Raw genomic sequence first — 25,112 nt, 5'->3', positions numbered from 1 at the left:
GTGACAAATGCACAACAAGTGTGTGGCTGAATTTTAATGAGCTTTCAATTGACATAATTTTCCATTTTCCAATGACATGCAGTGTCAAAATAAAATGACATGGATCTTTTAAAGTGCATGCTATTTTATCTTTCGTCTATGTGCTGTCTTTTTTAAACTTTATTTTTCTATCAGTAATCACTTTAAATTGCATGTTTACATGGAACATAACTTTTTTCTCATTTTCCAGGATCTGAAATATGATGTTGGTGGGGGAGAGAAGTTTGACTCTCTGACAGATCTTGTGGAACATTATAAGAAAAACCCTATGGTGGAGACGCTTGGGACAGTATTACAGCTGAAACAGGTAGGAGACAGAAGAAAGAAAAATAGTTATAGCCATCTGATGGTTTCACTGCCAATGGGAAGTAGGTATAATCAATTAATGTTGCTTTCTTTCTTAACGGCAGCCCTTGAATACAACACGTATCAACGCTGCAGAAATTGAAAGTCGGGTAAAGGAACTGAGCAAGCCAGCAGAGACTGCAGATAAATTTAAGCAGGGCTTTTGGGAAGAATTTGAGGTACATTTGCATTGTTTTCTCCCCTTTTCTCCTTTATCAGTCTATTTACTGCTCTGAGAGTTGCGATTAGCTCTGAGGTTGCAGACTTTATATTTATATGGTAACAAAAAAAATTAAAACCTGTTTCTGTAGGACATGCAAGCTAAACTCTATCCGGCAAAATAACTCAGTAGTTAGTTCTCTACTTGCAGAATATTAGGATTTTATGATGGTTTTTATCCCAGCTATTTTCAGCCTTTCAACCTGCGAAGGTCAATAAATATAGTATGATTGCGTTGGGTAATAGCATCCATGTCCAGTACATTTTTCTTGAAGAAAAAAACTAAATAAGCACCCCCCAACTCCCCCCCCCCCCCTAAAGAACTACAACTAATTAAATCACTCTATACCTTCACTAGTTAAATATTCTGATACTGGCATCTTAGAGTTGCTTTAATCCATTCCTTGCCTCAAAGACCAACTTGCACATATTTGGCTTTTCATTGGTGGAGTATAAATGAATTCTGTTATCTAAGCAAAGGAGCAGTGATGAGCTGCTTCTCTTTAAAGCATTTTATTGCATCTCTCCCTTTTAATGGCACATTTCCCTTCTGTCTTTTCCTACACACTCTGTGGCATTGCAGTATTCTCTGCAAGATAGAGCTGCCCTCCCTATATAATGCCTAACACTGCAGTGCTTGATGCAGAATGTAGTGCTGCATAATGACAGCGGCTGAAGGAAAAGGCCAAAACGAATGACTGTGCAGGAGTGAGGAACTCCACTACCGATGCCATAAAAGTGCCCAGATAACTGCTCACTGCAGACCTTTGGATGTAATGCTTCTTAGACTGCAAGCCACTTGGAACAAAAATCACGATGCCTAAAATTATTGTTGTTGTTATTGCCAGTATTGTGTACACTATACACATTTATATGGCAATTAAATCATGGCAATTAAATCAGAAAATAAACTCTTTCCTTTTTTTTTGCTGGAGGGGCCCAGAAATGCATTTTTTGTGCTATAGAATTAATGAGTCTAGTAATGAAAACCTGTTCAGTGTATTGCCAGTAGCACACAATGAAAAGCTTCCTTCTGAATGTTGGAATGGAATCCCTTGACAAATTGATCCTGAAGGTTAATTTTATTCCTGTACGCAATCATTCAGCACTTAATAGGAGTCAGACAGGAAGATATAATCCCTTGTGCAAACAGGTATATCAAGCAGACCTCTTTCTGTCATATATTCAGTGTCCCAGAAAAAGTTTGCATTTCGGTGAAGCTGACTGCATTAACTTAAAAAAAAAAAAAATTCCCCACTGATTTATATGCAGTGATAAAGTTTGCTCTGTTAGTAAAAGACATGCATAGACATCCTCTATTTAAATAATGTGAAAGGGAGTGGGTGTTACATACAAATAAAAATAAAATCTTGACACTAATAAAAAATATTCTGATGTTTGATCTTGATTTTGTATTTTTGATGTGATTTGTTAGCCACTGAATACATTTATTTTATCCCTGTTTGTTTAGAACCATGTAGCCAAATATAATCTCTCCAAATGTTGTAGGACTATAAAACCCATGATGCCCTCCCAGCCTCTCAAGGCTTCATGGGACTTGTAGTTATTAAATAGCTATGGGTAAATTTTGACCATGCCTAGCTTATAGAGTGACGATTACAGGCACAGCACCTTGAGAAATTAATGGATTACATGTAACAGCATGTCTTTTTTTCCAATGCTATTTTCATTTGGTATTGTCACTGCTTTTTGTTGGTCATGGTTACTAAGTAGATCCTGGAATAAGCTTTAGATATATAATTGGGTATTTCGTTTTACAACCCCCCTGAACAGTTTCCTATTTGGAACTGCTGTGTTACTTACAAGAGGGCTGTATATTTTAAGAACACATTAACAGCAGACCTCATTGTGTCTCTGACAGACCGATAATTGCTCAGTCTGGGGATTAGTTCTGCGACAGGTGGAGAGAAAGTGGACAGCATCTGCTTTAACTGACAAAAGATAAATGTATCCCAGGCCTTTTTTATGTGAGATGGTTTGTGTTGCAACTATTTTCCAGACATTGCAACAGCAGGAGTGCAAACTTCTGTACAGCCGCAAAGAGGGACAGAGGCCTGAAAACAAAAACAAGAACCGTTACAAGAATATCTTACCCTGTGAGTATGACATGGTAGTAAACAGCCCCACAGTCTGACTACTAATTTATAGTGCTTTTAAAAGGCCCACCGTGTAAAAGGCTTTTTATGAAACGGTATCTTCTTATTTCGCCACATACTATAAGGTCTGTAGGACAAATTCTGGTTCTCCTACCAACAAACACAATGGTTCCCCCTCAAGTTTCTTTGGGGCCATACTCCAGGACAAGGGGATACTTTTTTTTCATCCCCTTAGGAATCTACATAGATCCACTTATGCTGTTTCAGTGGTTATGCTCTATATGCTTTGTATTTTGAACTGTTATTAGGATACACAGGGTCCAGTCTAAATTGCACTGTTTGTTGCTAATTGACAGTTTGTCACATGGTGAGAAAAGGAGTAGGTCTGACTAGTTTGTAACCTCTTCGCTCAAGATCTGTTCCCATGCAAGGAGCATACAAAAAAGATAAGAGTGAGCTGCGGCTAAGGCAGTCACTCAGACTGACAGCCATGCACTTACCAATTTACACTGGTAACTTAAAGGGTTACTTCAAGTACCATAAGCACTTCAGTGATTTGAAGTGGTTATTGTGTTTTGAGTTGGTATGCGTTTCACTGTGAAACGCTGCACAATACAGAGACTTACTCCTTAGCGGCCTAGGTTTATCTCTACCACTGGCAGTGTCATTATCCATCGTTCCAGGCTGGCTAATGTCAATTCTGTGCAAAATTTGCATCTGACCACTGCATGCACAGCATACTTTCCCGCCAGTTCTCCCCTCAGTTCGTCCTCCTTCTCCCTATTGCTAACAAGGGCACACAAAACAATGTGGCAGTGGTAAAGGAACATATACACATACATAGTTAGTTCCTTGTTTTCCTTATTCATTTTCGATTACTGGTCCTCCATAAATCATTGCATTGCTATTGAAATTACCTGAAATTCAGCGGATGGTTAGACACCTCACTGCAGCTTGATCTGCTCTCACTGAAGTCATCAGGATTGATGACTTGTATCCAATAAACTGCTTCTCATAGAGAATTATTGCAGACATGCTCACATGCGTGTCAGTTGCAGCGATCTGCCAGTCTATTGTTTCTCTATAAGAAGTATTAAATCCAGTGCTTTTTATAGAGAAGCATAGGATGCAAACATAGAATTCAGCGTCAACATTTGCATGCAGATGCCAGATGTAAAGTGAATCCATTTATTGAATCTGTTTTAGTCCCGATCTATGGGCATTGCAAAGTATAAATTGTGCTAGGTCTCACAAATGGCACGGTTTACAACAGCAAAACAGTAGGGGCAGCATCTATTCCCCAAAATCACAAAGTGAAATTATTTTGGTGCTGAAACCGTCGCTTTAAAAAAAAGGCGAAAAAATAATGTCACGGTTTAAATATCGTTGAACTTCACTATAAGATATATGGTTCTGAATATTCCTAATGAAATCAATTCTAATAATTCAAAGCTGTGCTGGAGGTGTAATCGTGAAGTGGGTTGTTCTAAGCATATTTGGTGGGACTGTGTAATGATCAGACCATTATGGATTAGGGCTCCCAAAGAAATTTCCCATTTGGTTCAGGAAGACTTGCATCTCAGTTTTATGGCAGCTCTTTTTCATTTTTATCTATCTAGATTTCCTTCCAAAAAGATATCTAATAATACAACTGTTAATGGCCATAAAAGTAGTTTTGTCAAGACACTGGCTACAACAAATCTGGCTACAAAGGGGATTTAATGGCCGTAAAAGTAGTTTTATCAAGACACTGGCTACAACGAATCTGGCTACAAAGGGGATTTATTTTCAATCAGGAGAAGGTTCGGTTTTGGGTAAGGGAAATAAGCCATCATACTCAAACTTACAATCTCCATTTATATATTGGCTTTGGTCTTCTAAGTTAAATCTGTCAACATAATATTCTTTCAGTCCGCAAATTACCCTTTGACTCGATTTAGATCGGCTGAAACAAGAAAAAACAAAAAAAGCTCACATAAATACAACATCTGGTGTCCGTTGTACTACTGGTGGTCCACACTAAAAATGTACATAGTCTCTATGTCTGTATATGGAATACTATCTATCACATATTGCAATATGTTATATCTAATCATTGTATGTATGTAGATTATGTTGTCTTTTTGTATTGTGAAAAAGAAAAACAATATTTTCTAATAAATATTAAAAGAATGAAATATTTTCTAACAAAAAAAATAAAAAGAAATGCAAATCCATTGATCGACAGCATATTCCATTGAGGGAATGATGTCAATTTCTATCTCACCTTTACAGTATGAAAAACAGAATTTTTAAGTATAAAACCCTACTGTTTGTTGCATCTGATTACAATACACCTTCCTATCTGCCATTCAGAATGCGGTCTGACAAACTCAAGCGTCCACTCATTGTATGGAGTCATCAGACCAGACTGCCTCTGTGCACATGTAGGGAGAAAAGAATAATTCTCCCGTCGCCAACTACATTATGCTAACACATTATAGCAACAAACATCATTTAAAATGAACACATAAATCATTTATTTTATTTTTTTGTTTGTTGTAGTTGATCACACAAGGGTTGTTCTTCATGATGGAGATCCCAATGAACAGGTGTCTGATTACATCAATGCCAATACAATTATGGTGAGAACACACCTGAAATTTTTATAAAATCCAATAGTTTTTGTGAAATCTATCTATCTATCCATCTATCTATAATCCATCTATCTAATCTGTCTAATCCATCTATTCTAGTCTCTCTGATCTATCTATCTAATCTATCTATCTAATCTATCTATCTAATCTCCAGTCTTGTATGCATTGACATTCAGAAAATGTATTGTAAAAATGATCAATTGTATTTTCCCGACATGATTATTGAGTTTTAAAATGTTGGTTAATTTAGGATCCACTTCTCTATAATGCATCATTGCAGCCTGAATTTGAAACAAAGTGCAACAACATGAAACCCAAGAAACGGTATATAGCTACTCAGGGTTGCTTGCAAAATACAGTTAACGACTTCTGGAGAATGGTGTTTCAGGAAAATTCCAGAGTCATTGTAATGACTACAAAAGAGGTAGAGAGAGGAAAGGTGAGTCTAGTGGATGATATTCTGGATTTAGTTTTCTAACCATTTGTGTGTCTATATAAACATCATCGTTTAGTGTTTAAATGTAACTATTTTATATTTTGAATTGTCACAGAGTAAATGTGTGAAGTACTGGCCTGAGGAGTTTGCATTAAAGGAATACGGCGTTATGCGTGTGAGAAATGTAAAAGAAACTCCAGCTCATGATTATATATTGAGAGAACTTAAACTTTCAAAAGTTGGGCAAGTGAGTATTGTCTTAATATTAGGGTTTTCATGGAACAATAAGGTTTAGTATGGTAAGCTGCTGTGGGGCAGTTGTCCTAAAATTAATGGAAAGTTTTTTTCTGATATCTAAACTTTTAGAACTCCCCAATAGCATTGTTTTGCATAACTTTTGTTTTATGACTGCTTTCGCTGATGTGTAATTCAACTGTTTGTACAGGAAGGTGTTGATTTTAGAACTTTAAGGGGTCACTTACGTATCACAGTGCTTTTTCTTACCGGTACTTCGAATTTATTTATGAAATGTTTTCACTCCGCTCTGAATTTGTCAGCTTTCATTTATGTTAAAAGGAAAATGGTTTTCTTGTCCTGTTAAGGGTAACACAGAGAGGACTGTTTGGCAATACCATTTCAAAACCTGGCCTGATCATGGAGTTCCTACTGACCCTGGCGGTGTATTGGACTTTTTAGAAGAAGTCCATCATAAACAAGACAATATTGCAGAACCTGGGCCTGTCGTAGTTCACTGCAGGTAAGGCCTGCCTTTACAATTGCAGACAGCTGTTCTCATTAATATAATTTGAGGTAGAGCACAGGTAACAGATTGTGCACGAAGTTCCACAGCGATATGAACAAATAAAGCTTTGCAGTTTATTAACTAGGAGATGGTCAATTACATATTGCTCTCTTCTCTCCCCTTAAGAGAAAAGGGAAATGTAACGCTCTCTTGCACAGGTCTACACCATGTTACCTGGACCTTTTCGTTTGAGAACTAGTGTTTTAGCAAGAAATCCATATTTGCTTCACAGATAAAAAAAAGTAAAATAAAAGCAAGGATTTACTGCATATTTAATGTTAGTGAATACAATACACACACAAAAAAAAATTGTCCTCCCCTCGTTTCATCTCATGTAGTTTTTAACTACTGATTGTTGTAGAGGTGTAAATAATGCAAAAAAAACAAACACCTTTTTTTATATATGATTCCCTGTATAAATGTGACTGTTTTTGCTCTTTCGCAAACTGTAGTCCTTAGAACCAGAAGACCATTTCAATATAACTTATGTGTTTGTGGAGGATTTTATTGATATACAGCAGTGAAATGTAATTTGTTGTTTGACATTGACCTCTCTGTTGCTCACTGTGATTTCATCATCTTTATTAACAGTGCAGGGATCGGGCGGACAGGCACTTTTATTGTCATTGATATTCTTATTGATGTCATCAGAGAAAAAGGTGAGTAGAAATCTGGAGATTTGAGTAGTGAAGCTGAAACACATTATGCATCGCTGTAGTTGACATGGTTCATTTCTCATATTCATTGATTGAAGGGATGATGCAGTTTTTCAAGGGCTATAAATCACTCTCAGCATCTTTTTAGTTTGCAAGCATTTGAGTCATTGTATGGCATACAAACCGATTGAAATAATGCGTCTTATGTAATGACGGTATGCTAGTCTAAATTTCTTACACGTTGTTTGTAATAGGTATACAGCAATACTGCAACAACCCTGAATTATGTGACATTTTCTATTACCATATATTGTGGAAATTCTTGCTGCAGGCTGAGAGCACTTTGCTGAGTGTTTCTTTCAGCAGATATACATAGTACCAGCTTGGCAAAGTTGATAGGTCACATCATGTTGCCATTTCATTGCCACATTAATATATTCTCAGGCAGTTCTGTCTATTTTTCTTACCATCACTCTGTTCCAAGTGTTCTATATATAATTATTTTTATTTAACTTTTTTTTTTTTTTAAATAATGTAGCGTCATTTTTATTTTTAAGTTATGTGTAGTGTGTGTGTGTGTGTATATATATATATATATACACATACACACACTACACACTGATATTTGTGTGGATGAATTCACATGCACGCACCTTTAACCTATATATAACAGTTAGTATAACTATATATCAGAACTGTGCAGCATACCCATTCATTGTTAAATACACTGTGAATTCCATAGCTGTGTCCTTTGTGTTCTGAATAATAGCAACATTAAAATAGCCAGATTTAATTTGATAGAAAATAGAGAGATATGTAGTAAATTCATGCTTTAAGGACTTTATCTTCAATGGCAGCCAGCCACAATGTCTTAAAAATGAATTCATTATTTTTATTTCATCTGCCAGTTTTTTGCCTTGCCTTGAGACATGGACATGTTAGTTTTTTTTATTTTTTTATTTTTTTTTATTTTTTTAAAATTCTTTATTTTTGTTGTGCATATATATATAACAGGCAAGTCGGAGGTGCCCCAATAGCAATCCTCCAGCTGTTCCCACGCTCAACATGCGGGGCGCAAGATGAACAAGCACATTTTATAATAACAATGATAACTCGTATAAACTGTTGCTCGCATAGGTAGCTATGTGTTAAATTTAGGCTAGTTCTATGCGTGGCTATGCCTCTAACAACTTAACAGTATTGGCTTACAGTATATATTAGGAAAATAATCTAAAGCATTGTGATTAGGCATTAACGATTCTGGCATACAACGTTAAAAGTAGGCAATAAGCATGCTTTGATTAGCACTAGGTCAGAGTTGGTTACATCACTTTAGTGCTGGTAATGCGTCGGCTATACACCATATGTCTAAACAGTTGTCTCGTTAACTAATTCTTTGGTACATGGGTATAACTCCTCGCTGTTCTTTGGGTGTGTGTTAGGTTAATAGTAGCTAGTGGTCAACGATTGTAGCTACAGGCTAAAACAAGATTAAAACAAGTGGGCACAGTCAATGCTTGATAGTGTGAGGTTAATCACGTTATTGTCAGCTTTTGTATGAGTAAAAATAGTAACATCAAGGCTTGCCCTGCCTCAGCGGCCGTGAGCAACCACCCGTGTCAAAGAAGAAAATCTGTGTATCATGTTGTACGTTAGGCAGTTTCAAATATATAACATATATAAGCAATCAATTGTTATGACATATGAAATAGACTGTTATTAAAACGTTATAGCAAGCAATGTGATAAGTACTCTATGGTCATGCAGGTATCACCAGGGTCAGATCGAAAGTCCTGCCTCCTGATCAGCCGATCCCTGTCAGCGGTGGTGATGGTAGTTGGTAGGTTATGTTGCTCCGTGTGTGCGGCTGATGCAGGGAAGCAATACCCTTGGGGACCCCCACCACGGGCGGGCAATCAGCGTGGGAAGTAGGCATGTCCAATTTAGTGAGTCCATTCTGCGGGGCCCTCTGCTGCGAGGCCATGGATTACCGGTGTTGCCATTGCGACTTCGCCTCCGGCGGCGTGTTCCCTGCCTGCGCGGCCGTTGTCGGGTTAGTGGCTTGAAGGCTGTAGTCCCGCCCGGTGCGGAGCGCTCCTTCTCTCTGCTCTCGCCTCCTCTCCTGCACCCTGCCTGCATGTAGCGTGGAGCTTTGCTTGTTTCCCCATGAGGATGTCGCGGCTTACTCGATCCCGGCAGGGTTTGCTGGGGTGTGTGCAATCGCTTGTACAGATTGCGCCAGAACAGGGTGAAGGCAGCCGCAATACGTTGCAGAGTCGCATCTTGGGTCTCCGGCTCTGTTGCGGGCGCGCTGTGTGGCTTGCAAGGTGTATCTGCTGCCGCCATTTTGGGTGCTCCACGTGCTCTGCTGCCAATGTGTTGGGGCAGAGCAAGCTGAGTGATCTGCCTGTGGCTGCCCCTCTTGTTATTTGTTGTGGACCGAGATGACCCCCGTCGGTCCAGAGGGGGGGGGGTAGGAGATGGTGACCCCAAGGAATCCATGGCCAGGTCAGTCAGCGCAGGGAGCGGCCGTCTCCCCGCTGCCCCATCTCCGGCAGGCCTCAGGGCATGCTGTCGGGTCCCCGGGGGGTTACAAGCTTCGTTTTGGTGTCTGGTGGTTCCCCCGGGTATCCCCGTCATTGTAACTCTGCTCCAGTGGGCGATCGTGCCGTTTTTTGGGGGAATTGCCCCCCGAAAATGTCGATTGGAGCAGGAGCTGAAGTACAGCACGACTGCTCAGTCTGGATGTCAGGCTCCGCCCCCCCATGGACATGTTAGTTAAATGTTATTTTACCAAGATTTTGAGTTTGCTTTTTTACTCCTTCATTTTATTGTTATTTTTCTTTATTCTGCATTTTGAGGGCACTTTACACCCTCCCTGAAGTCTTATCTCTTGGATAGGGAATACAACTAAACTAAAGAGTTAGTGATCACTATACACTTGATAGTTTTTATAATTTCTAATTTTAAGGGTATCCTCTGTTTATAAACTATAGGTTTCATGTAATAGCATACCTTAATGATGTGTCATTTAATCTAATACAACTGTATGTCAGCAGGGTTTTGTAATTAATTCCAGATCTCATTGTTGGGGTCCAGAACTGCCATCCCATCAAGGTTACCTGCCTTCCTATCCGTTTAAAAAAATACAGTGCAAGTTTCCTGTCAAGGCAAAGAAAATTAAAATGGTTCTCCAGATGCATGCATTCTATTGGAGTATTTATTTATTAATGCAGTCCTTCATGATGCTTAGACATATTTTATTAAAGTTCATCTTTAATTATACAGAAACATGATTCTAAAAACACATGTGAAGGACCGACCAGTCCATAATTATTGCAGGAACTAGGAGAAATACACTAATAGTAATTAGGCTGAAATTGGGTGTAGACATTCTAGATTTTGAAAAGCCACAGAGGGACTGCACTGACTAGTTAAGACAGTAAAAAGCATGGTGAAGTAATGGATACATCAAGGCAAGCAACATTAAAAGAGTAGTTAAGGCAGGAGAGCCACAGGTCAGGAAGCTGGGAGCTAGATGTCAAAACATCAAGTAAAGTGAAGATAATGATCTTAAACTAGAAATTGGGCTCTAAAGAAATGCATAGGCTACATGAACTATAGCACTGGAGTGCTGAGAGTTGCATTACTCTTGTGTCTATTTAACTGCCTTTTGATGCACACCGAGTATGAAAACAACATAGGAATTGTGCATTCCTGCCATTACTTTTGTATTGTGCAGATAATATACAATATTGAGAATTCACTTGTCATTGGCATTCACAGGTCAGGAGGCTGCACTGACTTTGTGCAGGTAGAAGAGATGGCAGGTCTATGTCCTAACCCACTTCCACACTCTTATCAAAATCCTGGTGCAACCAGACCTGGGGTTGGCTACCCCATCTGTGATAGTCGAACAAAATTTTGTTCCAGGCACTCAAGGATCAGATAAACAGTGCAATGTTTCATTCTCCAGTAGGCCTTTTTCAAGCTCTTGTGAAAGAACACTTGGGAATTGAAACGTTGCACCTGCTGTTTATCTGATCCTCGAGTGCCTGGAACACAATTTTTTTAAACACACTTTCAAGGATGTGTTTCAGACTGATGAGAATTTACTTATACAAGATTATTTACTACAAACTAAGCAAACTGAAATCCCAGTGGTACAATTTAGTCTAAAATTGCAAAAATCTTTTTCATGTTTGCTATTTCATCCTATTTTTTTTTTTTACCATTTGGATTTAATTTTGCGGCAATTCGTAACTCTGCTTGACTAGCAGGCGGCCATCTTTAAATTAGCTATTAAAATAAAAATGGCATAAAATGGCAATCACATACATGTCTGAAACTTGCAGAATTTAGTGTGTGCCATGCAGAATTAGTATGTGCCATGTATATGAATACTGATCTTTTATAAATTTGACTAGCTAACTTTTCTTGCTACAGAAGAGTATTAAAGCTGCTTGCATTTGTTGTTTTGCTTTTCTTTTGTATAGTTTAAGTTTGACAGTGATTAAACGGCACTATTAGGTTTGAACATTCATGTTTGCAGTTTAATAAGTCAACCAGATTGATTATATACATCAAATTGTTTATACAACTATCATTTTTTTTTTTATTTTTTTTATTTATTTTAGTTGTGCAGAAAATTAACAAGTATAAACAATGTGCCACAATAGCACGCATTCAGGTAACATCTGTGGATCATATTGGGCATTGAGTGGATTGCACATTTTTATTTTTACAGAGAAGTGAAGGTTCTATTAACAACTGTCAGACTGATATTTCTGCCTAGTCTTCCACTTGGCGTTAAAGGGACACTCCAGGCATCCAGACCACTTCGGCTCATTGGAGTGGTCTGGGTGGCAACTCCCACTACCCTTAACCCTGCAAGTGTAATTATTGCAGTTTTTTTTAAACTGCAATAATTACCTTGCAGGGTTAAGTCCTCCCCTAGTGGCTGTCTATTAGACAGCCACTAGAGGACACTTCCTGCTTCATAGCACAGGTTTTCTGTGCTAGAGCGTCGCTGGACGTCCTCACGCTGTATGAGGACCTCCAGCGTCGCTCTATTCCCCATAGGGAAGCATTGAAATTCATTTTCAATGCTTTCCTATGGGGTGCGCTAATGCGCATGCGCGGCATTGCCGCGCATGCGCATTAGGTCTCCTCGGCCGGCGGGCGAGATCAGTCTCGCCCACCGGCCGACGTATGCAGAAGGAGGAGCGGCGGGGGAGGAGGAAGCAGCGACGTGGGACCTGTCGCTGCCCCTGGTAAGTCACTGAAGGGGTTTTCACCCCTTCAGCAACTGGGGATTGGGGGGTGGGAGGGAGAGGGACCCTCCAGTGCCAGGAAAACGGATTGTTTTCCTGGCACTGGAGTTTCCCTTTAACTAGTAGTATAAACTCTTTATGGTTTTGTGCGGAGAGAAGAAGCATTGGCAGACAGTGTCATTGGTAGATCTCTCATTGTGGGTGTATGGAGAAAGCAAGGTGATCTGAAGTTCTATAGCACAGTTTAAGTAATCGTGGTGCTCTCATGGGTCACAAATGGTTTACGTCCAGTAGGGGTGTAAGAAGACTAGCGGTCTACATGCGTGTAGTGAAGTGCCCTTCTGGGTGGGGGGGGGAGGGGTTTGTCTTCATTCAGTCTGTGTTAATTTGGGGCACTGGGCGTGCGCTGTGCGTATATTGGGTTAACCTGCGGATAGGAGTATGTGCATTAAATATGAAAGTAGGGCCTTTTCAGAGATTCTCATCAGGGAACACAGCCGTGGGGGTTAAATGGTGTCGGTTAGTATACAGTGTTGTCGGCCTCTAGGGGAGGATGTCTCATCTCCAGTCAGCCCCCCAAGCTCCCGAGGGGAGCGCGGCACCTCCAGTCCCGACCTGTGCCAGAACGTTGTGCCAGAGTTGTGTGTCCAATGTCAGTTTATGGGAAACCAGGAGATTATCTGTAGGTACACGGGGAAAAGGGGGTGTGGTCATTGGTCATGGTCGCTCGTTCCTTTCCCGTCTACATAAATGTTACTCCTAGGCCTGTCCGATGAGATAGGCCTTGCATAGAATTTAAAATAACAATAGAGTAAAGAGGCGAAAATAGAGAAAAAACAAAACCGAATATATAACATAAAGTAACATATGAACGGTTGATTAGTGCATTTAAACGTTAGCTGTTGGAGTGGTCACCAGTCCTAGTGGGTTGGTAACAGCTGGTCTCAGCCGGGTGTCCGTGGCTAATCAGGTGGTCACCGCCACATAGGCATCTGGCCTCGTTTCCCGGGACACAAAAGGGAGTACTGTGTCCAGATTCCAGGTGTGGGCTTCCGGGACCGCGGTGAGCAGTGTGGCTGATTTCAGAGCATCCCTAGACAGTCCCAAGGCTGGCAACAAGTCTCTCCCTTACTTCAAGTCCCGCATAGGGTGTGTTGTGGTGCCATGTTGGACCTCTAAAGTGTGTTGTAATCTCCACCGGTACAGGATGCCTTTGTCTCGGAGCAGGGTTGTGAAGGCCTGTAGCGATCTTCTCCAAGCCATGGTGTATCCTGATAAGTCTGTGTAGAACGATAGCTGCATACCTTCAAAGGCGTAGGGTGAGTGGTTCCGGACAGCTCCCAAAACCGCTGATCTAACTTTGCTGCTCTGGAATTTCACCAGGAGGTCTCGTGGTGCTGAGCTCTGTGCTTTCGTCGATTTTTGCAGACGGAACACCCTCTCAAGGCCCACCTGTTTTGCCTGCCTGGGTGGCAGTAGTGCTGCGAGGAGGCGCCGCAGTAGGTGTGGTGTCTCCGTCTCCGGAGTCTCTTCCGGTATACCTCTTATCTTGAGGTTTAGGCTGCGCCTTTGGTCCTCTGCCACCGCCATCTTCTGATCCGTTTTGGCTTGGTGTGCCTGTAGATCCATTACAGCCTTCTGGAGTTGCGTTGTTTGGTGGGTGTTTTTGCGGGTATCGCTTTCTAGGACCTCCATGCGGTTCGTTAGGCCTCGAACCTCTTGTCGGATTTGGGCCATATCGGCCTGTAGGTTCCGTCTGAGTTCTGCAAGGAGCCCTCTCATTATAGCCGTCGTTACCGGGGCAGAGTCCGGTGGAGAGCTGGAGGGTATGGTGGTTTGCGGCTCCGCTGTATTCCCCTCTGATAGTCCCATGCAGTAATCCTCCGATATTTCTGTGTCTGCGTCTGAGCAGTCGGCCATCTTGGGCCCCGCTCCACTCCGGGCCTGGCGCCACAGGTCGCCGATATTCATGCCCATATGCGGTTTTTCGGATTTTTGTTTTTCTTCCCCATGACTTGTGGGTCAGGGCTTGGAGTGATTCTCCGGCGGTTTGGGGTGGTGGAATCCCAATTTTACGGCTATTAAGGCGTTCGTCGGTTCGGAGCTTCAGTAACATGCGGCCGCTCGGTTCAGTGGCTTGGCTCCGCCCCCCACAACTATCATTTTTACAATAGCCCTTTCCACAGAAGGAAGCTTTGCTGATAGAGTTAGGGTGCAGTGAACTTCCCTTAATTGAGTAGAGACATTGTTGAAGTTACTGAATCAAACTGGGGAATAACTAAGCTGTTCTGTGATTACTGAATTTACCAAAGGATCTAGTTTGCAGCAGATAGCACTTCTGGTGTATTCTGACCATCGAGAAATTCAAGGTATCTAAATATGGGAGTTTACTGATTAAACAAACCTCTGCATTTTACATTGAACACTAGCTTCACATTGACATATGCTTGCTATTTTATTGAATTGTATTTTTTTTTTCTTCAATTAGGTGTGGATTGTGACATAGATGTTCCTAAGACAATTCAGATGGTAAGATCTCAGAGGTCAGGAATGGTCCAGACAGAAGCACAATACAGATTTATATACATGGCAGTACAGCATTACATAGAAACTTTGCAACGCAGAATTGAAGAAGAGCAGGTACGTTCTTTTATTCTGATGGATTTCTATTGGAATTAATTGATATTCATGTTGGAAAATGTGCAGGTTTAATGCAGTACACATATATAGAGCAGGTTGTGAGGTACTGTGAAAAAAAAACCAACTACATTTCAGAAAGAAAGCAAAGGAATACATGTAGCGCATACAGAATCCAATCTAGTGATGATTGTAAGATTGTTTTAGCCTTAAAGTTGGTGTCATGGTATTGCACAAGGAAAAAATGGTTAGCACTGGAATTTATATTTATTGAATTAAATGTTTGTGATAGTAGAAGTAAAAGATTACTATTATAAGGAAGATTGTCCCTTTTTAACGTCTTAATGCTGCAACCAATTAATGGATTCTTGGAGTAACAAAAATGTTATCAAAATTGCAGTATGTTGTATTGATAAACTAATTTCACTGTTCCATCAAAAAGAAATTAAAACTTTTTACAACCATGTAAGTTTTTAAGGGGCACTCAAAGCACAAAATTACTTTAGCTTAATGAAGTATCATACTCATGGAGTCTCAAATCACTTTTGATTATTTATCCCTAGCCATACCTCCCCTGGATGTGACTACACACTGTGTCTTATCTCCTGGTTTGTTGCCTGCAGCAGTGTCCTGTGTGTGATTAAAGTTCACTTAACAGAGCAGGTGTTAATAACTTCTAAAGTAAACACACTGTGCTCTGATTAAAAGCTAAACATTTTTATAGAGGCTGCAGCCAGGGGAACATGTGGTTAGGGCTGCATAAACAAAGTAATTTAACTCCTAAAATGAAAAAATTAAGCAGAGAGATTGTGCAGGATTGTGATCAATAAACCAAAATTACTTCATTAAGCTCAATTTGTTTTGGAGCTTAGTTTATCTGTTTAAATGTACTGGAGTAGTATATATTTTGGACTATGACTTTCATTTTTCATATATAAAAAGGTTTCAGACGTTATTCGTTATTCAGATTTTGGTTCTGATCTCCATATTGCTTACCTGTCTGTGACAGAGGAGCATAGAACATAAGCTCACCTGGCATTTCAAAGTAGAAAGTGTATGTCTAAATCAAGATCTTGCTTTAATGGCCATTGTCAAAAAATATTGTTTACACCAAAATGTTAGCAGTCATTTCGTGCCATATGTGTAGCGAAGATATTTACCTAGATAACTGCTTACTTAAAGTGCTGATGGTTAAATCCTGACAGGACTATGTAATATCTGTATATTCGACTGTCAATAATAAAGACAAATAAGTCAATGGGACCTGATGGAATACACCCAAAGTTATTAAAAGAGCTTTGTGGTGTACTAGCAAAACCATTAACAGATTTATTTAACCAATCTTTAACAGGAGTAGTCCCAGAAGATTGGAAGTTAGCAAATGCTGTGCCCATTCACAAGAAAGGTAGTAGGGAGGAGTCTGGCAGCTATAGGCCAGTAATCCTTACTTCGGTAATGGGGAAAGTAATGGAAACCATGTTAAAGAATAGGATTGTTGAACATCTAAAATCACATGGATTTCAAGATCTGAGACAGCATGGGTTTACTTCAGGGAGATCATGCCAAACTAATCTTATTGATTTTTTTGATTGGGTAACTAAAATAATAGATCAGGGTGGTGCAGCAGACATTGCTTACCTAGATTTCAGTAAGGCTTTTGACACGTAGAAGGCTTATCAATAAGCTGCAAATCTTTAAGTTTGGATTTCAATATTGTTGAATGGGTAAGGCAGTGGCTGAGTGACTGGCAACAGAGCGTTGTATTCAATGGAGTATATTCGAAGCATGGTCTTGTCACCAGTTGGGTATCTCAGGGATCTGTACTTGGACCCATTCACTTTAATATTTTTATTAGTGATATTGCAGAAGGTCTTGATGGTAAGGTATGTCTTTTTGCTGATGATACTAAGATATGTGACAGGGTTGATGTTCCAGGAGGGATAAGCCACATGGCAAATGATTTAGGTAAACTAGAAAAATGGTCAGAGTTGTGGCAACTGACATTTAATGTGGATAAGTGCAAGATAATGCATATTGGACGTAAAAACCCAAGGGCAGAGTACAGAATATTTGATAGAGTCCTAACCTCAACATCTGAGGAAATGGGGTGATTTAGGGGTGATTATTTCTGATGACTTAAAGGTAGGCAGACAATGTAATAGAGCAGTAGGAAATGCTAGCAGAATGATTGGTTGTATAGGGAGAGGTATTAGCAGTAGAAAGAGGGAAGTGCTCATGCCATTGTACATAACACTGGTGAGACCTCACTTGGAGTATTGCACACAGTACTGGAGACCGTATGTCCAGAAGGATATTGATACTTTAGAGAGATTTCAGAGAAGGACTACTAAACTGGTTCATGGATTGCAGGATAAATCTTACAAGGAAAGGTTAAAGGATCTTTACATGTATAGCTTGGAGGAAAGACGAGACAAGGGGGATATGATAGAAACATTTAAATACATAAAGGGAATCAACACAGTAAAGGAGGAGACTATATTTAAAAGAAGAAAAGCTATCACAACAAGAGGACAGTGTCTTAAAGGACCACTCTAGTGCCAGGAAAGCATACTCGTTTTCCTGGCACTAGAGTGCCCTGAGGGTGCCCCCACCCTCAGGGACCCCCTCCCGCCCGGCTCTGGAAATGGGAAAGGGGTAAAAACTTACCTTTTTCCAGCGCTGGGCGGGGAGCTCTCCTCCTCCGATCCTCCTCCTCTCCTCCCCGTCGGCTGAATGCGCACGCGCGGCAAGAGCTGCGCGCGCATTCAGCCGGTCACATAGGAAAGCATTCACAATGCTTTCCTATGGACGCTGGCGTGCTCTCACTGTGAAAATCACAGTGAGAAGCACGCAAGCGCCTCTAGCGGCTGTCAATGAGACAGCCACTAGAGGACATAGGGGGAAGGCTTAACCCATTCATAAACATAGCAGTTTCTCTGAAACTGCTATGTTTATGAAAAAATGGGTTAACCCTAGAAGGACCTGGCACCCAGACCACTTCATTAAGCTGAAGTGGTCTGGGTGCCTAGAGTGGTCCTTTAAATTAGAGGGGCAAAGGTTTAAAAATAATATCAGGAAGTATTTCTTTACTGAGAGGGTAGTGGATGCATGGAATAGTCTTCCAGCTAAAGTGGTAGAGGTTAACACAGTAAAGGAGTTTAAGCATGCGTGGGATAGGCATAAGGCTATCTATCCTAGCTATAAGATAAGGCCAGGGACTAATGAAAGTATTTAAAAAAAATGGGCAGACTAGATGGGCCGAATGGGTTTTTATCTGCCGTCACATTCATTGTTTCTATTTATAAACAAGAATAGGGCCCGAACACAGGGTACGACGCCTACCGGAGCACCCAACATATGTCAGCCCAACTAGCATGGAACCACACAGAGCTCCACAGGCGAGTACATACAGGCATCCGAACCCACACATCTGAACCCACCTGCAACACATATACACCTGCTCCCACACACACCGACACACAAGAGCCCGAACTAGGGAGCATCTTCACAATCTCACACTTGTAGTACACCAGGGGATTAACGTACATGTCACCATGCCTGTCACAACCTTGTAGACCCCGGGTATGTCATCCAACTTGCTTGCATTATAAAAATGTGCTTTCTACCTTGTCATATATGTTAACACCATTTCATTGTTCCGCTCAAATTGTCATACCATTGTTACCGTGTGATTCTGTTAACTTGCTAAACCAAGCACGCATAAATAAAGAATTAAAAAAAAAAAAAAAAAAAAAGAATAGGGCCCGACTGTGAAATGTCACATATCATAGCAACAAAATAAATCAAGTTCCTACGAATGACGCTAAATTCAGCATCCATGAAGGTCTGTTAATTTGTGAACAGACAAAGTTGCTCAATGAGAAATAAAACCACTTCTAACATCAATTTGTCATCAGATCAGGTCAGCAGTGGGAATACTAGGACACCTTGCAGCAATCCTGTCAGCAGGCTGGTGGGCAGAACATTCTATGCAAATTATAAAGCATGACATCTATTCAATTATTACCATACACAAGGCACTGCTGAAGATGATGGCTTTACAAAAATATTCTCAGCAGGTGTAAGAACTTTAATGGAAAATTATCACTACAGATTTATATAAATAATATATTTTATATAATATATCCTTCTACTGGCATGAGATCTATTGGCAATATATGTTCCCTACTGGCATTCAGAGATTTAATCCATGGAAATGCAGTCTAGATTTGTCTAGGCATGTTTTAAACTGAGAGAAACAGCGTGGATTTATTAAGCAAATACTAAAGCGTTAGAATTACAAACCTTTATTCCCAACGCTTTGGTGTCCCTGTCCCTAGATATATTGGTGTCCGATTAAAAATTATTTACTTGCCTTTTTACAGTGGCGAGGCTGCTTCTCTCTCTGCCTCCCACGAAGTCATGGAATTGACATGACCTCTTCTGTTGTCAGTCCATTCAGTCCGATACTTGATTTTCTCTAGGTTACGCATGCTGTCTCCTAATGGTGAAATATGCAGATCCAATATCTGGATGTAGTGTGAAGAACTTATGTGAAAAGTCTTTTAAACATCTAGGCAGTGTTAACATTGAACATTTTATATAAGATATCTTTCTTGTATTTCTTGAATACTTACATCAGTGAGGCATATGGGAGTAATGTTGTCCCGCAATAAAAAGAACCTCAAAGATGTTTTGCATCTCAACACTACAACTGCTAGGCTAGTAACCGGTTTGTCTGAATCAAACTCCTTTTAATCCATATCCGAACAAATCAATGCTTCTGGGATTTATACTTGGTGACTTATTCAATAAATAAGACTTCACAGGTAAATCCCAGTTGAATCAGTTTATTTAACAGTATTGTGACAAGACCAGGTGGTTGGCTTTTGGTACATATTCACCCTGTTGGATTGAGCTTGCTACATACAAAGTATATTGGGGAAATACAAAATGTGTACAAGGGGAATCTTTTGTTTTGCTGCAAGTTAATAAACCCTTTTTTAAGTATCTCTGTGAGAAATGCCTTCTTAATACAGGGTTGAGTTATAATCTGCCACTTTTGCTACAGAGAATGTAGAACAAGTGAAAGTTGGACTGTCTTTTGAAGGTGGTTATGCCTAAAATGTTTTACTGCCGTATAGATTAGAGGGGAGTTGATGCCCAGCATGGTTTTATTTTGTAAATAGTGGTCCTCAAGGAACACATGAGTAGCTATTGTTCGACAAAAACAATATGCTGGGCTGTCAAGACACCATAAATGGCAATATTAATTTATGTTCTATTAGCAGAAAAGCACTATAGGCAGGATTTCATACTAATACTAGTTTGAATGGGTTTCTCTTTATCACAGAGTGATTATATTACAGCTATGTGATTTAATAATGTATGCTGGTCAATGTTATAGTCTATGAACACTGATTGACTGAACTTTCCTCTACAATTTTCAGAAAAGTAAGCGAAAAGGACATGAATATACAAACATCAAATACTCCCTCTCTGAGCAGACAGCCGGGGACCAGAGCCCTTTGCCGCCTTGTACACCCACGCCTTTACCAACACCCACCCTTACTGAGTAAGTGAAACTGTGTTTGTAACTTTGAAATCATGCTTATGTTATTATCTGTTTATGTATATTTTGGGAAATGGCTGGGATTCCTATAACTAGCTGGTAACTCAGAATAATGACATCAGGTTTGCCATTTGTAACTTTCTCTTTATTATTGTTCACATATTTACCTTCTGGATAGGTTCACATATGGACCAGAGTAAAACCCAGCACATTCAGCTCGTGCAAGTTTGGTAACAGTGTAAGCAGTAGGTTTGCCTTATTATTCAAATAAAATTAGAATTTCCTGACTAGCACTGGCAAAATAATTGCTGTTGTTACTGAAGCTGCATGTACAGCTTCTTGCAAAGAGACTTTATGCAAGGAGACTTTCGCTAATTCAAATCTTTGTGCATCAATAAACCATTTTAATCAGCGTAGCGTGTCTTTTTTGAAGCATATGTTTTACCCTTGTGTGGGATAGTAAACTTGTATGGTGTGTCAATATTTTTCAGCTTTCTGTATATAGCATTTTTAATTCTTCTGTTCTGTTACAGAATGAGAGAAGATGCTGGCAGAGTATATGAAAACGTGGGGCTGATGCAGGCAAAAAGCTTCAGATGAATTGAAGCACAAAGCATTGATTGCAAAGACTGGTAATGCATTTAAAATACATATTCAGTATGCTGTGTGTGTGTTTATTTACATCGTATTGGGATGATGCATATTAAACAAAAAAGTCCCAAAACAGGATGGCATAATTCATTTTAAAGATTAAAGAACTAGGGGGCACAAAATTGCTTTTTAAAATAAAAGGGAAGATGGTACTACCAGAGAGGTGGAGCAGCGGCGGTGGAGACCAGCATGGTAAGGAGTGAAGGTATGAAAAACTCATCTTTTAAACCCTCACAAGGGGGAACGGAAAGCAAAATAGGATGGGTAGTCTATACATGTTTGTATACCTAATGGTATAGTGTTCTTTTAACCCCTTAAGGACTAAACTTCTGGAATAAAAGTGAATCATGACATGTCATGTGTCCTTAAGGGGTTAAAGTGAAGTATTTGTAAAGAATAACAGTCAGTGCACTGAAGTTTTTATTTTTATTTTTTATGATTATGATATTGGTGGTGTATATCTAGGGATTGTACATAGGGACCCCAAGAGTTAAAAATGTGGAGAACCTTCTGCTCTTTACTTTAGTAGGCTTTCGACCCAGTCTAATTTAAATACATGAGCTAATTTAGTTTAGCATAGTGCCAAGAGCTATAAATATATATATATATATATATATATATATCTATCTGCTTCTGTACATATATCGTAATTCTTCAGATTATTATGTCCCTTGTTGGTATCTGTATTTTTCTGTTGAACTTCAGTTGAAGAAATTATTCATATTCCTATTTTTCATAACCAAGCTCCCTTAACGACACATCCCCTTTTCAAGGTATAACTTCCCGGTAGCCATGAGTACTGCACTCAGTCACTGTTTGGACAGCAGTATGCCATGCAGCCTACAGTGTTGATGAACAGTTCACCTCATGCTCACTCATTTCAATTTTTAAATCATTTTTTTTATTTTTGGCTTAGTAAATAATTTTCATTTTTTTTTTGGCTCAGATTTTGTTTGTTTGCTTTATTGTGTTTGATTTTCCTTTTTGTTTTGTCATGTTGCAGGGTCTAGTTAACCTTCCTGAACCGTTTTCAGTCGTACTTTATTCATGTCCTGATTTTCTGAAGTGGGATTAGTGCAGGGGGAGGCTGTTAATTCAATGCGTGCTGAAATATTAGTTTGTATTGTTTTGAGACCACCCTATTGCACGGATATTGTAAGCAGTGCTTGATTCAGCCTCTTCATTTCTCTCTTTTGTCTGACTCCCATAAAGCCTACGTTGACTATGGTGCGTTACAAGGAGGGAATAATAAAATGCTTTGGTAGAGAAAGAGATGAAAATAAACAAACAAGGGGGATTATTGCAGTTCAGGAGTGAGAGACACACTTTTACCAATACTAATTAAGAGTGTTTTGAAGAAACTGTGGGGAGGTGGGTTGAATAGCACAGGAGTGTTCCGTTGCTCATTTACATAAATATACAGGACATGGTCCTCAATTTAATAAGCTTTCCAAATAATTCAATGCTGGTTTGTAAGTGATTTATCTACAATTCCCATATAGTTTAATAGTTATTTTTGTAGATAAATCATTTTTCTAACAACATTAAATCATTTGGAAAGTTTATTAAATTGAGGCATTTGTTTGTAGATCCATGCTTGGGTGCGGGAGTCATCTATTTAAAGTTTTGATATGGTCCTAATTTACTTATAATTTACTTTGTTTCTTCTTTTAGATTTGAATTCTGATAACAGGCGAGAGAATGTGAAGAACAGCGATGGGAAATGTGCCATCTGAGATTTAGAGGCTCTGCCCCTTTAAACATATGGTGTCATGTTCCTAAACCGCGAACAGAGTATACATCTAGACCATCTGAAAATCTTTTATGTCCTTTTTTGCATTGCCTAATTCGGACTTGTTCATTCTTCACAACAAGGCATTTTCATCTCTACAATGTAGACCCTTATTTTATAGAACCCTTCATGCAGACTGTTACTCTGACAGATGTATCCTCTTATCCTTCTCTTTAGAGAGCTCCCTGTTCTTAAGGTATTGTGAACCCTCTGGGTAAACCTAGCTGATTGGAATTATAAGGTATTAACATGAATGCACAGATAACTATGGGAATTTCTTTGTTCTTTCTGAACCACATGGACTGTGCCCAACAATATGACTATAACATTTTCCAGTTTTTAATCCAAACGCCTCTTTCTTTCCATTGTATAATGAACTATTGTGGAGATATCTCCACTTTTAGCAAATTACTTGTACTAAAAGGTGCTCTTTTTTTTTTTTTTTTTTCCTTTTTCTTTTGCCATAACAGTGATCTTATTTACTTGAGCAGGAAGCTAGCTAGGAAAAATTGTATGGACAGAATCTCTAAGCTTAGTGCCAATTCTAAAACTTCTACAAGACGTCACTGCTGTTGATCCCCAGATAATGTATTGATTGCAGCATGTTGAGTCTGATCATGAAGTGCAGGGAAGCAGAAAGCATTCAGATGCACTTTACAAATGGTTCAGTATTTTAACCCATTCTGCTCTGCAAGAGCTCACAAGTCATTAAATTCATATGTGATTCCGAAATGTATAACACTTCTCCGTTTGCTAGGACAGGTGGAGTCACTTTGATCGGTTTTAATGAGAAAGCGGAATGCCTTATATCCGCCGCTACTTACATCTGTGTTTCACCTTGAAATACAGTACTCGGTTCTCATTGCACTAGGCCATGTTCTTTGGTAGTAAGTGGTGTTTCTTGAAAGGCACCTGTTCTGTACCTTTTTCATGGCAGGACTTTCATTAACTTTTTCCTTAAAGTGCCTTTACAATTGCAACCTACCTGCAGCTTGTACACACTTCATTTTATGAGGCTTCTTCAAAGCCGATTGTACTCTGGGCCCTTTACAATGATTGCTGTCTGTGCAGCAGTGCTTCTTTACACTAATTCTGTTACACTATTTTACAGGTGCTTTTATTATACTTTATCCTCCTTTTATTCCATTTAACTCTGTACTCTTCATGTTGCTGCTTCTCTTAACCGCTCTGCCTCCGTATTCTGCTGTATAGATTTCTGATGTTTGCAGCTCCCATACCAAGAGACAAAATTCAGAGTGTTAGACACTTTCCCCTGAGTTTTCTTTCTGTAGAGCCCAGCTGAAAATACACAAGGATTTTACCGTTATGACGTGAAATATGAGACTCGCCCCTTTGCACAGTGTCACTAATGTCGTAAATTAAAAGTGTGAATGTCCCTTTTTTTTTTTTACAGTTGAAATTTTCTGATCTTAATTACACAAGCTCAACTAGTATTCTGTATACTTTATACAATGTTATTCAGGATCATTAATCATGCAGTTTTACCAAGCAAAACATAGTATTTAAGCCATAAACATGTCAAATGAATGTTAATGAGCAGGCTTATTAAAAGGGAAATTAGCATAACAAAAGGAACACTCAAAGAGTAATGCTTCTCTTTCATTAATGCTGTTGGTAATAGTGATTAAGTGCATTTCCGTGCTGATTGACTGTAAAACCATGGAGTTCTGTTTAAAATTCACCACAATTTAAAACCTGTATTCCATCTATCTGGATTTTGTGCAATTCCTTTCTGCATTGGGTTTGTGACTGAAGACATAATCCAGTATTATCCTGTGCTTCTTGCCCACTGCTATTGTATTACCAGTAAAGACATGTTGTGGTTCTTTGTAATTTCGTGGGAGTGGCAAAAGGCTATCGGTAAAAGTGACCAAGTGACCATATGTATCAACCGATGGTTGTTTTAGAAACAAAAT

General features: G+C 39.5%; 1 protein-coding gene across 3 annotated transcripts in view; it reads left to right on the top strand.

The window, feature by feature from the left end:
- Positions 1–24,905, top strand: part of PTPN11 (protein tyrosine phosphatase non-receptor type 11) — a 49,453-nt gene extending 24,548 nt beyond the window's left edge. For 2 of the 3 annotated variants that reach the window (XM_063454216.1, XM_063454217.1), the window contains exons 5-16: positions 230–346; positions 450–563; positions 2,624–2,720; positions 5,265–5,344; positions 5,607–5,795; positions 5,908–6,039; positions 6,395–6,549; positions 7,186–7,253; positions 15,012–15,163; positions 20,611–20,735; positions 21,266–21,364; positions 23,058–24,905. In XM_063454216.1, the coding sequence (XP_063310286.1) occupies positions 230–346; positions 450–563; positions 2,624–2,720; positions 5,265–5,344; positions 5,607–5,795; positions 5,908–6,039; positions 6,395–6,549; positions 7,186–7,253; positions 15,012–15,163; positions 20,611–20,735; positions 21,266–21,332 (1,296 nt within the window). In that variant the 3' untranslated portion in view covers positions 21,333–21,364; positions 23,058–24,905. The remainder of the gene's footprint in view (positions 1–229; positions 347–449; positions 564–2,623; positions 2,721–5,264; positions 5,345–5,606; positions 5,796–5,907; positions 6,040–6,394; positions 6,550–7,185; positions 7,254–15,011; positions 15,164–20,610; positions 20,736–21,265; positions 21,365–23,057) is intronic. The other variant, XM_063454218.1, reaches the window with a different exon arrangement.
- Positions 24,906–25,112: the final 207 nt, after the last annotated feature.

This window comes from Pelobates fuscus, chromosome 5 (assembly GCF_036172605.1).
Source record: "Pelobates fuscus isolate aPelFus1 chromosome 5, aPelFus1.pri, whole genome shotgun sequence".
NCBI classification, from domain to species: Eukaryota; Metazoa; Chordata; class Amphibia; order Anura; family Pelobatidae; genus Pelobates; species Pelobates fuscus.
The sequence above is the reverse complement of the archived record's forward strand: the minus strand, read 5'-3'. Positions and strand labels throughout refer to the sequence as shown.